The sequence below is a fragment of the Rhinolophus hipposideros genome (genome assembly GCF_964194185.1).
Source record: "Rhinolophus hipposideros genome assembly, chromosome: 26".
Lineage (NCBI taxonomy): Eukaryota > Metazoa > Chordata > Mammalia > Chiroptera > Rhinolophidae > Rhinolophus > Rhinolophus hipposideros.
Genome location: NC_138072.1, coordinates 6,292,462 through 6,306,541, shown reverse-complemented (window position 1 = coordinate 6,306,541; position 14,080 = coordinate 6,292,462). Strand labels below are relative to the sequence as shown.

General features: G+C 35.4%; 1 protein-coding gene across 8 annotated transcripts in view; it reads right to left on the bottom strand.

Moving 5' to 3' along the window:
- BRINP3 (BMP/retinoic acid inducible neural specific 3) overlaps nucleotides 1-14,080 on the bottom strand; it is a 347,922-nt gene that overhangs the window by 121,292 nt on the left and 212,550 nt on the right. For 7 of the 8 annotated variants that reach the window (XM_081039064.1, XM_081039061.1, XM_081039059.1 and 4 more), the window contains one exon: nucleotides 11,144-11,334. In XM_081039064.1, coding sequence (XP_080895190.1) covers nucleotides 11,144-11,334 — 191 coding nt within the window. Of the gene's footprint in view, nucleotides 1-11,143; nucleotides 11,335-14,080 lie in introns of those variants that run through there. The other variant, XM_081039065.1, reaches the window with a different exon arrangement.

Genomic DNA, 14,080 nt, shown 5'->3' with positions numbered 1-14,080 from the left:
ATATTATCATCTCCCTTTTACAGATGACTAAACTGATAGAGAATGTAGTTAATTTGAGCAGTTCTTACAATCCAGCTAGTGAAACTGGGTACCAACGCAGGTGCAGGGGGCTCTAGAATCAGAGCTCTACCCTGTTCTGCTCCCTGCCTTTTTCTGATATGATGTGACATGCTGAAACAGGGAACAGATACGATTATGTAGAGAGGACGGTAATAGGAGCCTGTTTTTTTATCACGTTTTTAACTCTATGCCCAGGTATACAATAAGAAATTGAGGAAAACATGCAATGTCTAACAATAGCTGGTTATCATCTGTTGTCAGGTAGATGAATCCATTCTAGAACACGGGAGCAGTATAATGCAAACAGTTTTTTGTTTTTGTTTTTTTTTACATTTAACTTACAATGTTTAATAGTATCGTTTAAAACAAATACTGAGATAGTAAAAACATCAATGTGTGCCAGTGGTTTGTGGGTGGGGGGGGAGGAGAAGATGGATGAATAAGTAGAGCACAGATGTTTAGTTCACTTAAAATACTCTGAATAATACCACAAGAATGGATGCCTGTCACTATACATTTGCCCAAACCCATACAATGCACACCAAGAGTGAATAATAATGTAAACTAGGGACTTTAGGTCATTCTGATGTGTGAAGGGAAGTGCATCAATTGTAACAAATATACCATTATGATGGGAGATGGTGATAATGGGAGAGGCTTATGCATATTTGAGGGAGGAGATCTCTATATATTTCCCTCAATTTAATGTAAACCTAAAACTGTTCTAGAAAAATAAATTCTTGATTAAAAACAAAACAAAACAAAAATCTAGAAAGATCATAATCCATGCATGTATTCCAATCCCAACTGAAAGTGTCTTACTTTATCCCAGGCTGTTATCAAATGTAAGAAAACCAATCCCGTTTTTCTTTGGATTTAGACACTGATTATTAATAAAAAGATAATTTTGAAAAAAAAATGAATTCCTATTCACTCAGTAAATGGAGAACACACTGTCTCTACAGAAGGGTTGTCAGATATGTTGTAAAATAAATTCAACAGTAAGTTAATCTGTCCATAGTTTAGGAAGAAATCTGTACCTCCTAAGCACCTTTATTACTGGCAGCTGTTTTTTCACAAAATACATTAAACAAATATTCTCTGCATGTACAATATTGCAAGTGCTACATGCTCAGTGCTGCAGGCATTTCAAAGATGAGGAGATTGTGCCAAAGAGCTTTCCATGCAATTTTCTAGTCCAGCTGTGCTGTGACCTGGCTGCTTTAGAGAACAGGAAGTACAACATACAGAATTATTATAAGATAGTAACCATGTATCCTTATTAAAAAATAAGCTATTTGCAAAAGAGGATTTTGTGCTTTCTTCCTGATTATTAGAAAATCTGTTACTCTGCTGCTCAGAGGCAGAACATATGAAGATGGTGAAAGATAAAAAGCCTATCGGGGATTCCTGCAAAACTTATCAAAGTTGTTTCATCACCTATGCCATAGTTGAAACCAGTTACCTAATTATAGAAATTGGGGTGTCTGGGGTTGCTGCAGCTTCTGATTGCACAACAGCAGCAATTCTCCTCATGCTGAGCAAGGTTCATTTAATTTCAATTAGCATTTATTGAGCTCCTATCTTGCACTGAACTCTGGGTGGAGAGATTGGAAAATAAATAAGCTACTTCTTGGGCTACAATAAGTGCTTGATAACCATCCATCAAATAAGTATAGCTAACCTTTTCTAGCACTTTTTTATTTTCATGCTAAGCATTTCTCAAATATTAACTCATTTGATACTCATAACAAATTGATATGATCTTCATTCTATAGATGATGGACCTGAGTCAAGGAGAAATTGAGTGTTGTAATTTGTCCAGGTATCATGACTAACGATCAGTAGAGGTGGGACTTACTCCAGCATTCTGCGTCTAGAATTCATATTGTTATTCAAATAATGGAGTGAATGAGTGGTGAACCAATGAATATGAAGATACCAAGTAGACCTTAGAGACAAGAAAGAAATATAATCAGTTTAAGATAACATGGGAGGGAAGGCCAGCAAGAAAGAAAAAGATGAACAGTGAAATTGGTTTTATAAACCTAGGAATTCATTAATGGAAATTTTGGTGGATCATGAAAAAAAAAGAAACAAAGCAACAAAAAGAATTCCCGATCAGGTTGTGTGTGGGCTTTCCCAGGCCAACATGCATTTGTGACGACATGAACTTTAGTCCTAAATTGGGGTTAAAAAAAAAAAAAAATCTCTGATGGTTTGTTTAGTTAAATTCTTCTACACATTATGATCCTTGCTGACACTCTCCCATTATTCTGTTAACTCTACTGGTTGGCATTTACTCTCATGTAACAATAAAAAACAAGATACACAATTCTGTTAAACTGAAAATGTGTTATAACCTAGAAATCACCTTACCTGTTTCCTGATTTTACTCCATGTGATGAATAAAATCAAAAGTTGAATTATAACGTATAATATAAATTGCCATTTGTTCCTAATCACCTAAAAAAAGGTGTTCTCTATATTATGTAAAGGCTTCAATACATTTTTTTTTCCCTTTCTTTCCTTGTTTTCTTCTTTTTGTTTTCTTGTTTTTTTTCTTTTCTAAAGGTGGCTTTACTGGTGTTGCTTGAAAATTTTCTGCATTTTGCTCTACTGTCTAGACCTCTAAAAGTATTTTTCTCCTCCCTAGCATCTGGTTGAATGTCTTTAGGACTGCAAAGATTTTAAGGTTATTGAAACTATTTAATACTGAAGATAACGGCTCTGTAGACCAATCGGCAATGATCTCTTTTGATCTCTGCAGACTCCCTGTGAGCAGAACAACTCTTTGTTGTTGGAATTCGAGAACCATAATTATGAAGGTGATGAATGTTATGAAGATTCTTGTCTCTGTGGCAACCCACATATCTGACATATTTGGTTTGTACCTGTTTCATAGGAAACTGTGTGAACATTAATGAGTTTAGAAAGCAGCATCTTACAGTGGGAGACTATTTTTTAAAATTATTTAGCATTTTTCTGAAAATCGATTTCTTTCCCCAATCGATGTCTTAAAATCCTCTCATTTTTATACTTCTGGAAGTTTGAATGGTACCAAATGTTGGAGTACGATCATGGGAGGCTAAGAGGAGATCTTAAGAGAGTTTGTTTTTATACATTATAAAATAAAGACCTGATTGTATTGTTTAGCTCTTAGTCATTAATTACAAGGATTTTTCACTCATTCTTATAACAGTTATTCGATAATTTAATATTACTTATTAATTAATAAATCATTTTTTAAAGATGTTTGATTACTGGGGAACAGTACCCAGAGTTGCTACCTATATTATCTCAAATGTCCCATTGACAAAAATATTTATGAGGCACGTAAAGAAAGAGAAAAATATGACCCATTTACTGGAAAACAAGGAAGAATAAAAATTGCTTCTGAAATCAACCAGAAGTCAGATTTAACTGAAAAAAAATTTTAAAATAGCCATTATAAATATATTCACAGAACTAAAGAAAAGCAAGACTAAAGATGTAAAGACAATGTCACATCAAATCAGAGTACTGATAAGGAGATAGAAATTATAAAGACAACCAAATATTCTAGAGCTGAAAAGCATAATAACTAAAGTTAAATCTTTCTATCTGTCTATCTGTCTGTCTATCTATCTATCTATCTATCTATCTATCTATCTATCTATCTATCTATCATCTACAGAGAGTGCCTAAAAATGTAGACACATTTTAAGAAAAGAAAAAACTGTACTAAAATTGTAATATTCAATATACATCATTGACAAAAGATGAATACAAGTCACATGTATACATTTTTTGGCACCCCTAGCATACATCTATAAGGATTTTTCCTTATAGATATCTATATATCTATATCTATATCACTGGATATATGCTCATATTTGTGATGATACTAAAACACATTGAATTGAAAACTTTAAATGTGTAAATTGTATGGTATGTAAATTATATTTCAACAAAGCTGTTTTTAAAATGAGCATTAAATCTACATAAGATCACATCACATGATATTATAATGTGCTAATCTTTTTGGTATAACAAACTAAATTGGGAAGAAGGTCAAGAAATAGTTATAGCCTCTATTTCCTGAATGTGACCGTATTCAGAATATCATTCACTTTGAAAACAAAAATGTAGAAGAAGTAAAATCAAAATTCTCTTTGTGCAATCAACAAAATATCTGAAGTAGACTTGTGAAATTTTTTTTCTATTTTTTTCCTTTCTACTAATTTTTAAAAGGTACTTTAAGTAGTGAAGAAATGTTCCTATGTCCACATTGATTTTTATTTCAATAACCTTGATCAGTTTGAGTTTTGTAGATCAGGTTGGCTTGATTAGTTGTGGGGAAACTTGTAAGTGGAAGAATCTCAGTTAAGATTTCAGAGCTCTCTTAATAAATACCACCAGTCACACACACACACACACACACACACGCACACACTCATGTGGGGAAATACACAAATACAGAGTAAGCACAGAGACAGGGAATGGGGGGAGCCTGATTATACACATCCCCTAGATGGTTTTTAGACTTGTTTTTAGGGGCTTTTTTGGCTAATGTCTGACAGAGTGACCATTCTAAGCAAGACTGGTGGCAGTCTTAATGGTCTTCATGAAACAAAAGAAGCTTTTACTGGTGGAATCACTTAACATGTAGTCGTTTTATATTCCACTGGAGACTGCAGATGTAATTCATATGTGAAAAGAAATCAAGTTCAGGAATTCATGGATTTAAAGTATTGCTCATGAGTCTTTGTTCCAAATCATTGTTTCTAATAAACCAACTCAAAATTCTTGGAGAAAAACATGACCCCCGACACAATGCTATTGAATTTTCCCTCCATTCTCTAAATAAAGATTAAATGAGGAACAAAGATTTGCATAAATTTGGTGATCTAATATTGATAGCTATACTGAAACAAAACAAAGGACAATCAAAACAGCCTGTGTCTCTGGTTGAAGGCAGGGTGATTTTCTGATCCATATTTATTGTTTCAAAAAATCTTATCTAATTGCTTTTCATGGCGGAGATAATGTAGTCAGCAATGAAACAGACTTATTTAGATAACAGTGGTCACGATATATAGAGGTTTACTTTGAAAATCATGAGGCACTGGGCACATTCAATCTAAGGAAGATGTCTCGGATGTTGGAAAAGACGCTATTTTACTCTGCTTAATGTTTCCTTGACAAGAATTTTGCTAAGGTAACCCTGAAGCCCACTCATAGCCAACTCCCTCCCATGTTCAATACATTCCATCAAAGATAAAAGAACACCTGATTAGTGATACTGAAGGATTGAATTAAGCAGGCTCAACTCTGGGCCTTCTCCAACACCACTTGGCTAATTCCATCAGACAAGGTACTCATATAATCGTGTCTACTTTTAATGGGTTATGCTTATGGAAGCCAGCTCTGCCCCACAGATGAGTGCTCGTTTTTTATGTTGCATTTAGGGAGAACTACTCTGAGGCCTGCCGTGGCTACATTTTTACATGATGCCTTGAAGTAGGGCTTATATTTTAGCTTCAGTCTTGGTGATTTCTATAAATATTTCATAAGTGGTTTTTAAATCTCTAAGGGAGGAAACTATATAATATTAGAGCTTATGCACTCCAACAGGAAGTGATGCTAGAATTGTAATGGAGTATAAAATAAAAATCTGAAGTTTCTTCATATCTCCAGGAAATCTCTGTGACCTTATAGGAGAACAGAATCTACAGTAATACGATATATTGTTTTGAACAAATGTATATAGATATCATGGGATAGAGAGAAATGGGAATGAAATGGTAGAGGCTAAAAGTAAGGACTTCCAATTCTAACTATGGTGTAGAAATTCACAAGACCACTATTCTCACCCTAACCATGAAAGTACATCAGATAAACTCAAATTCAAACTTTTTTTGCTTAACTGTGAGTATGTGGATGCTGAAAATGAACCAAAATCCAGTAAATGATTGGATCTTTCTGGGAAGGGACAGAAGGTAGCTTTCATCACTGGCAGAGACGAGGAATCTAAATCTGCCATCAATAAGGTAAAGGGAAATCAGTAAGGAATGATTAATGGCTGTTTTGCTGATACAATGATTAAAATACCAGGAAGCCCCACAGCCAGTATACATTCACCCAGTGAACTGCTGCCATGAGCCTTCACTGAGTACATGGGAATAATAAATGGGAAGCAAGGTGCGAACAGCATAACTGAGAAAAACACATAGGGTTTCCCTAAGTGCAAGGCTATATTCACCAAAAGCTTGAGCAGGGTTCTTAACCTGCTCCCAAGGCACTTCTGGATGCTCCCAAGGCACTTCTGGCTTTCATCAAGTACAGAAGATGGGAAGAAGAGCTGGGAAAGATACCTCTGAGGCATTCCAGGCTTTTGCCAAGTACCAGGCATTGACCTTCCAAAGACTAGGGATAAAGCAGCAAGGAAGAAAGTGATCTCCCAGTGTCAGGAAAGCCAGGACAAGACTGGAAAGCAAAGATAATTCTGCAGGATCCCAAGAGATTGGTAATCAAACCTTGCAGCAGAAACAGATTTCCCATGATTCCAAAAGCGGGCAGCAGCGTGTAAAGAATGTGTAATCTCCTGAATCTCACTCTGGGCCAGACCCCATACCCTTCCAAGAGGAAAACACCAGTACCAATGCTGCCTTCCAACTGTTTTAAGCCACAAGTCAGTAAATCAAGTTAATTTTCAAGAAAGCACATGCCTACCTCAATTCCAAGTTAGACTCACTTAGGGATACATAACAAAAGCCTAACAGAGGAAGGGGTATGTTTAGTTTTAGAGGAAATCATATTTATTTATTTGTTCCTTTATTTGTTTATTTTTATTATCATATTTTTCCACACAGTGTGATGAGGCAAGAAAAAGCAAACCCAATGAGCAAAATAAGAAATAGACAATGGAAGCAGACTCAAATATGAGTAAGAGATGGAAATCACTAGATAGGAATTTTAAAATAATGATAATGACTATGTGAAAATATCTTGTAGAAAAGTTAGGCAATATATACAATAAATTGGGAATTTCAGAAAAGAGAAATTATAATTATATATGTAGAAATAAAAAAAAAATATTACACCATAAATGAAGATTATACTTAACTGCCTTTACACTATACTGGACAAATAAGGAAGAAACATGAATGAAGTAAAGATACATTTTTAGAAATTAATGAAAATGAAAAGCAAAGAGGAAAAAAAATGGCAGCATAAAACTGAAAGCATAAGATTTTAAGGACCCTCTTCTCAACATCACCTGCAAAACTCTTCAGTAAATTATGCAGCACTAAAACATCATTTGAAGATGGATTTTTTTTAGCCGCAATATTGATTTTTCTGTTAATTTAAATTTACCATTTGTGCTTTTTGCTAACATTTTTGGGAAAAAATTCTAAACATTATAATTTTTGATAATCTATTTTTTCTATATTACAAAAATGTCTGAAATACAATAAGTTGATTAGAATTTATTTTAGGAAATCATAGCTGACCTCTTTAAAAAGTCTCAACAATGTTTAATGAAATAATTTAATTTTCCTCTCTGCATTTAATCTGATTTTTAAAACTAAAAATATTAAGGAAATATTCAAAAATGCATACACCACGTCAGGTGACATATTAAATTTTCCCTAACTTGTATAATGCATTTTGATTTTCTCATCATTGTCAATCACATAATATTAAAGATTTTTAGACTATTTAAAAGTAAATCTAAAGAATGTTAGTTTGATCTTTTAGATAATGAGTCAAATGGATTGAATTTTCTGGAAAAAAAAAAGAGGCCAATTATAGATATTACTCTTGACATATTATTGCACTAAATATTGAGAAATAATATTTGATATAAAGGCCATTAATTGGAATAACAGTTAATTAACTAGGCATTTGAGTCATTCTATTATTTATTTACAGATGTGTGTTAATGAATTGCAATCTACATTCACATTCATAATTATAAGATATAAAAGCAATAAATTGTTCTATTCCATTTTCTAGAAACTGGCTTATAGTTAACACAATTTGTCCAACTCTTGTGGTTTTGCAAGAATTAGCATGACAAAAGCAGGCATGGTTTTGCAGATTTAATTATATTTTTGCTGTTATCTGATAATGATCTCATTTGGCTTTTCTTTTTAACAATAATACTGTGTCTCCTAAATTCTGTGAATTTGTTCAAGAAATTAAATGCCTACTATCTGGCATTTAAAACACAAAGTGTATTACCTAATCAAAGAAAATGTGCATCTTGTTACATTTACTTTGATTCTTTAAAATATAAAAGCCACGCATGAACCTTTAGGGATTTAGTAAGGAGTTAAGCTTTTGATTTCAAATATATTACAACAATTTGCACTGAATTATATATTCAAATCTAAAGGATTTCAGTAGTCGAATGATTTAGATTCCACCTACAAGACCATACTCCCACCCACTCAGCTCTTCTTACCCTGTTAATTTGCATCTAAGCAATTATACTCTTATAATTGAGGAGAGACTCCTTTTAACTGTGCAGGGACACATTTGATAACCAGTGAGAATAAAGGGTACTCTCCCGAGAAAAACACACAGGCACATAAAGTGTGCATGTGAGGCAAGGCGCCTGTCAACGTCTGAGAGCACAAGGACACCATACCTCAGCACAGAGCCTTCCCCCAAGTTTTCAGGTTGCAGCTGAGCCTGTACCAGAGTCACATGACATTACAGCTGTCCCAGAAGAGAACTCCAGTCTGTCCTAAATTAAATCATGAAAGTTCTGGTTGCCTCCCCTGTCCACACCCCCACCTCAGTCTTGCACCCCCTGTGTACTTCTGTGACTATCTTCTTAGCCATGTTGTCACCAGGAGCACGTTCCTTTTTGTCCTCAGGGACACCATAAGGTATGTATATAGTCAGGCTCCACCGAAAGTGCTGAGATGTTCTGAGGAATGTGTGCGGAGGGCATTTGGTCCTGTGGTCATGGAGTGTACGCCTAGATGGTATCACCTATGACAGTAGTGTTGTGTGCCATACTTTTATACGACTGGCAGCATAGGAGGTCTGTCCACACCGGCATTGCCACAAACGTGGGAGTGAGGCGTTGTGCTAGAACTTTCTGATGGCTACCACCTCCCCAGGCAATAGGAAGCTTTGCTCTGTTATAATTGTAAGGGAACACTCCCATGAACGCGGTCCCTTGTTGACCGAAACATTGTTAGGTGGCACATGACTCTATTTGTTGGTATAATCCATCCTTGTATCATTTCATACTTTTCTTGGTTTCCTCTTCTGGGTGTAAAGCCCCCCTTTTCCATCCCAGCCACTCCACACACACTTTAAAATATGTCCACAACGTACTTTGGCACCCCTTCCCACAGTTAACAGATGATGGCCATACCCTGTAGCCCCCTCAAGGTGAGATGCTTGACCTTCCCAATTGCAAGCTACTCCCTTCTCTTCCCCAGAGCTGTTCTTAGATCAGTCATAAAAGTCACTTTCCTTTGGGTCTCATTTCTACCACGCAGCCAGATAATCAGTCTCATGAAGCCATATCACTCCTAGTAGTATCACCAGGGTCTAAGAATAATGCCTGCATACAGTAGGTTCCACCACCGAAACATGTGACTTTTGTAATATAACCTTTCCCGTTGGAGAAGAGATACAAATATCCATTGAGTCTTCAAATGAACTATCAATGAATCTTTCTTTCTTATTATGTGTATAAAACTCTATTGTATAATTCTACTTAGTGCTGAGCAAAAAAATCAATAGCCATATAATAAACACACTTATAACAATGATGTCTTCTATTAGAAAATGCACTTTAAGTTCTTGTTTATGTCATCGAAATTGATTTCTGAAAAAATCTCTATCTCCTCAGCAACCTCAAGCTAAAGATCTCTAACAATAGCCTACCTAATAATACTTTTAAATTAACTAAAAGTTCTTCTGTCGTGCTGGCTACATTTTTATCTGTACAGCATAAACACTACTTATATACTTGATTACTGAATATAATGTAAGTCCTACAGTCAGAAATAAACGCTAACTGTGTAACTGACATCTATAGAACTTTTTTTCCCCAGCCTCATCAAATGGCAATATTGAAGGGTGGTATTAATTGTGCTACCCTTAAGCTAAGGATATTTCTGTATCACCTTTTATTCTCTCCTGTATATCATGCACAGAAGATACCTCTTGGGCTTACTTTACCTAGCATTCCCATGTATTGAAGTGCGAACTTTTCTGTTAACTGACAAAAAGAAAATACACAGGATTTTAAAGTTGGAACACAAAGAAATGTACTCGACATTTTATTTTGAGCTTTTTAACTTAGTGTATGACCTCACTATCACACTGTGCCGACTCTTTGGCCTGTGAGTTTTGCAATGGCTGTTGGCCAAACTCAGAGAATAGGTGACCTAAACTGCCAGAGAAACATCTCAAAAAGTCTATTGTTTCGGAAACCACAAGCTAGAGTGCTCTCTCTCTCTCTCTTTCTCTCTCTCTCTCTCTTTCTCTCATTAATTAAAAAAAAACCCACAACACATCAATTCTAGATTATGGTGTACCTCGACTTCTAGAATTTTATAACCACAGACTTGTACTTAATTATATTTTAAAAACATTGGGGAAAAATACGGCTTAAAGCAGGGCTTCTTAATGACTTTTGTGTCACTGACCCTTTGAGTCTAATAAAGTCCCTTATTAGGATGTTTTTAAATGCATAAACTAAAACATGAAGATTTAAAATATATACATATAAAAGTAAAAATAAATAAATCACTTATTAAAACAAGATTTTTACCCATGTACACTTTGTGAGAGAGTCTGTGTTCCTATCTGGATGCACTGACACATTTTGAGTGTATTTCAGTTAATATTTGACTATGAAAAACTTTGATCCAATTATCAATTTAAAAAGATACATCGAGATACACACAATTTCATCTTAAACATATTACATAACTCACCACAAGGAAGAATGTTAAAAGATTTTTGGAACACAATTATTTAAATCAGTGAAACATGCAAATAGAAATGATTTCAGAGATAGGAAAAGTAATGGTATGACATAAATTGGGAGTAACCCCATTCGTACCTTTATGGCAGTGGATGCGATTTGAATGTGGTGAAGTCTCCGGAGGGTGCTGTCCCTGTCAATGAAATAGGAGGCAGCTAGCTGATGCAGAGTCTCCAGATTGACTGAAGAGCTATTGGTGATGGAATCACTTCCTTCTGATCGTTTGCTCAGCTTCCGCTTGTCCACAAAAATTGTGAGTGACTCCTCTCCTGCATTAATAATATTTTGCATTATTCCTTTTTCCACGTAAAATCGATTTTTCAATGATTTGCAGGTGAAAGAAGAAAAAATTACTGACATAATGAAACAAAAGAGTGGTAAACAACAAAAGGGCATGGAATTATACTTCTTTGTTGTTCAGAAATACTTCCCCTGTGCCTACAAAAGTACTTGGGGTATTGACAGCTGTACATGCATATTTAGTCAATGTTGACTAGCTAGCTTTTGCAGAACAATGTCTCTATATTTTATTACCTTTCTCATATAGTGTAGCTTACCGAATGCTCATGTGGCCAAAAAGCAAATTAAGATAAGAAAATATGTAAAATGAAGTTATGTGGAGTGCATAATACAAAAGATCCATAATACAAAATTGTATTTACACAGAAATGTTTGCCACATATCGCATGGAAAATGGAAACATGACCAAGCATATTACTAAACATTACCAGTTTTCATTCAAACCTTTAATGCAGAAAAATGCAGAAAAAATGTGTGTGAGCGTATATATATGCATCTACAGTTATGTAAGAATGTATGCTAAATTCAGAGGTTGCCTACATATGGCATATATTAAAATACCGTGCCGTGTGTCAATAAGCTCTATGGAAATCATTAACCTCCAAGGACACTTTAGGTACTGACAATGGGTTCTCTCAAGAGTGAAATTTAAAGTATATTACAACTAAGCTGCAGTTTTCAATGTCCAAATGTTAACAAAACATTATATATAAATATACAGATCAATATCATTTAAGTTTAACATTAAGAACTAGCCATCCGCAGACTTCCGTATTCTTGGGTAGTCACCTAGCACGTAATTGTCAAACATGAAGCTGGTTCTTATTCTTTCAGGAATCCATCTGTCCGGGTGGCTTTGTGCCCTCTTACAAACTGAAAAGCCAGTTATACAAAATACCAAATATGATTTTCTAGTACAAGAATAGTCTGCATTTCTTATCCAACTTATATCAATTTTAAAATGACATGGCCGAGGTGACTACCCAAGCTCATACATTTCTGCAAGAAGTAAGGTCAACTGATATCAGACATAGGCATCAACAATATTATTTCTGAAAAGCACATCCTCCCTTTCTATTTGGACCCCAACGTGCCGACTGGAAATCACAGAGACTAACTAGAACAGCTAAAGAAAAATAAAAATACCCCTGAAAAATACAATTGAGTGGGTCTAATTATCAACTGCCATAGGTTGTGTGCATGATAAATAGCTTTCAATGGAAACATCTGAAAGCAATAAGAGAATATATAGGTTGATTACGATGAAAACAAACAAATCCCCAATAGTGATTTACCTCCAGAAAGACAGGATCAAGGAATGCGGAAACTTGAGATGTTAACTGGACAAATAATATGCCAGGTATTCCGCCAAAAAAAAGAAAAAAATCCTGGCTACCCAGTTGCAGCGGTCTAAGATGGCTGTTATATATACCCACACCACCGAAAGTCGGAAACATAGCCTGTAACAGGAAATCAGGACTATAGAGGAACAGGAACAGCTCCATGCACAGACCTCCTAGCTCCTGGATCGGTTCTCTTAAAGTGACAGTTCCTCTTTATCAGAGTGAATGCATCTCACAAAGACCAAGGAATCTGAGAAACAATTCGCTCAGGTGCCCAGTTGTGAAAGAGTAGCAAACACACATTCTGTCCATGGATGTAGAAAGAACAACGGTGCTATGATATTCTAGGAACTCATAATGCAGCTCTATGGCATATGCGAGGGCTAGAGTCTGGATGCTTGTGTCTCTCTGAAATTCATGTTAAATTCCTAACCCCCCTCCCCCCAAAAATGATGAGGATTAGGAAGTGGAGCCTTTGGATGGTGCGTAATCATGAGAGCAGAGCCCTCACCAATGGAATAACCACCTTTTTAAAAGAGGTTTCAGAGCAATCCTTTGCCCTTTCAGCCAAGTGAAAATATAAGTGCAATCCATACGAGGGCCCTCATGTGACCATGCTGGCACCTTGATGTCAGACTCCAGCCTCCAGAACTGTGAGCAATACATATCTGCTGTTTATAATACTCCGTGATATTTTCTTAGCAATCAAGACGGACTAAGACAGCTGGAGGCATGCCTTGTTAAGTCAAGTTAAAAATAAAATGACAAAGGCATCTTGGTAAATGTAAATAAAAAGGAAGCAAAGCTACTTGTGATATCAGGCATTATAGAATTCAGACCAAAACTAATAAGTTGAGAGAACTAATAAGTTTCTCATCTAATAAGATGAGAAAAAGAAAAAGGCTAAAGAGCTCTAAAGACTAAAACTCACAAAGTTGTTTTAATGGTGACACTTTTCACAAAGCAGAAAACACAAAACATATATAGGTTAAAATAATGAGAAATAAAAATTAAAAGTATATTGATAATATCGCAATTATGGAATTTGCCAAAATCCAAAAGTTTGACAACTTTGGCAAAACTGCTGGCAAGCTGGAAGGAAACAGGTTTTCTGATATATTCCTGATGATAACGCAAAATAGAACTATAAAGAGAAATTAGGCGACAGCAGCAACTGATTCAGCAATCCTACTTTTAAGAATCTTTCCCAAAGGAAAGAACACTGGCTAAAACATGCAAAAGATTTCCCACGTGGCTTTATTGTTAGTATTCGAAACAACACAAATACCTAACCAGTAGGAATAAACTATGTTACACCCATATAGCACAATACTGTGCAGCCATAAAAACATGAGGATGATTTCTACACACC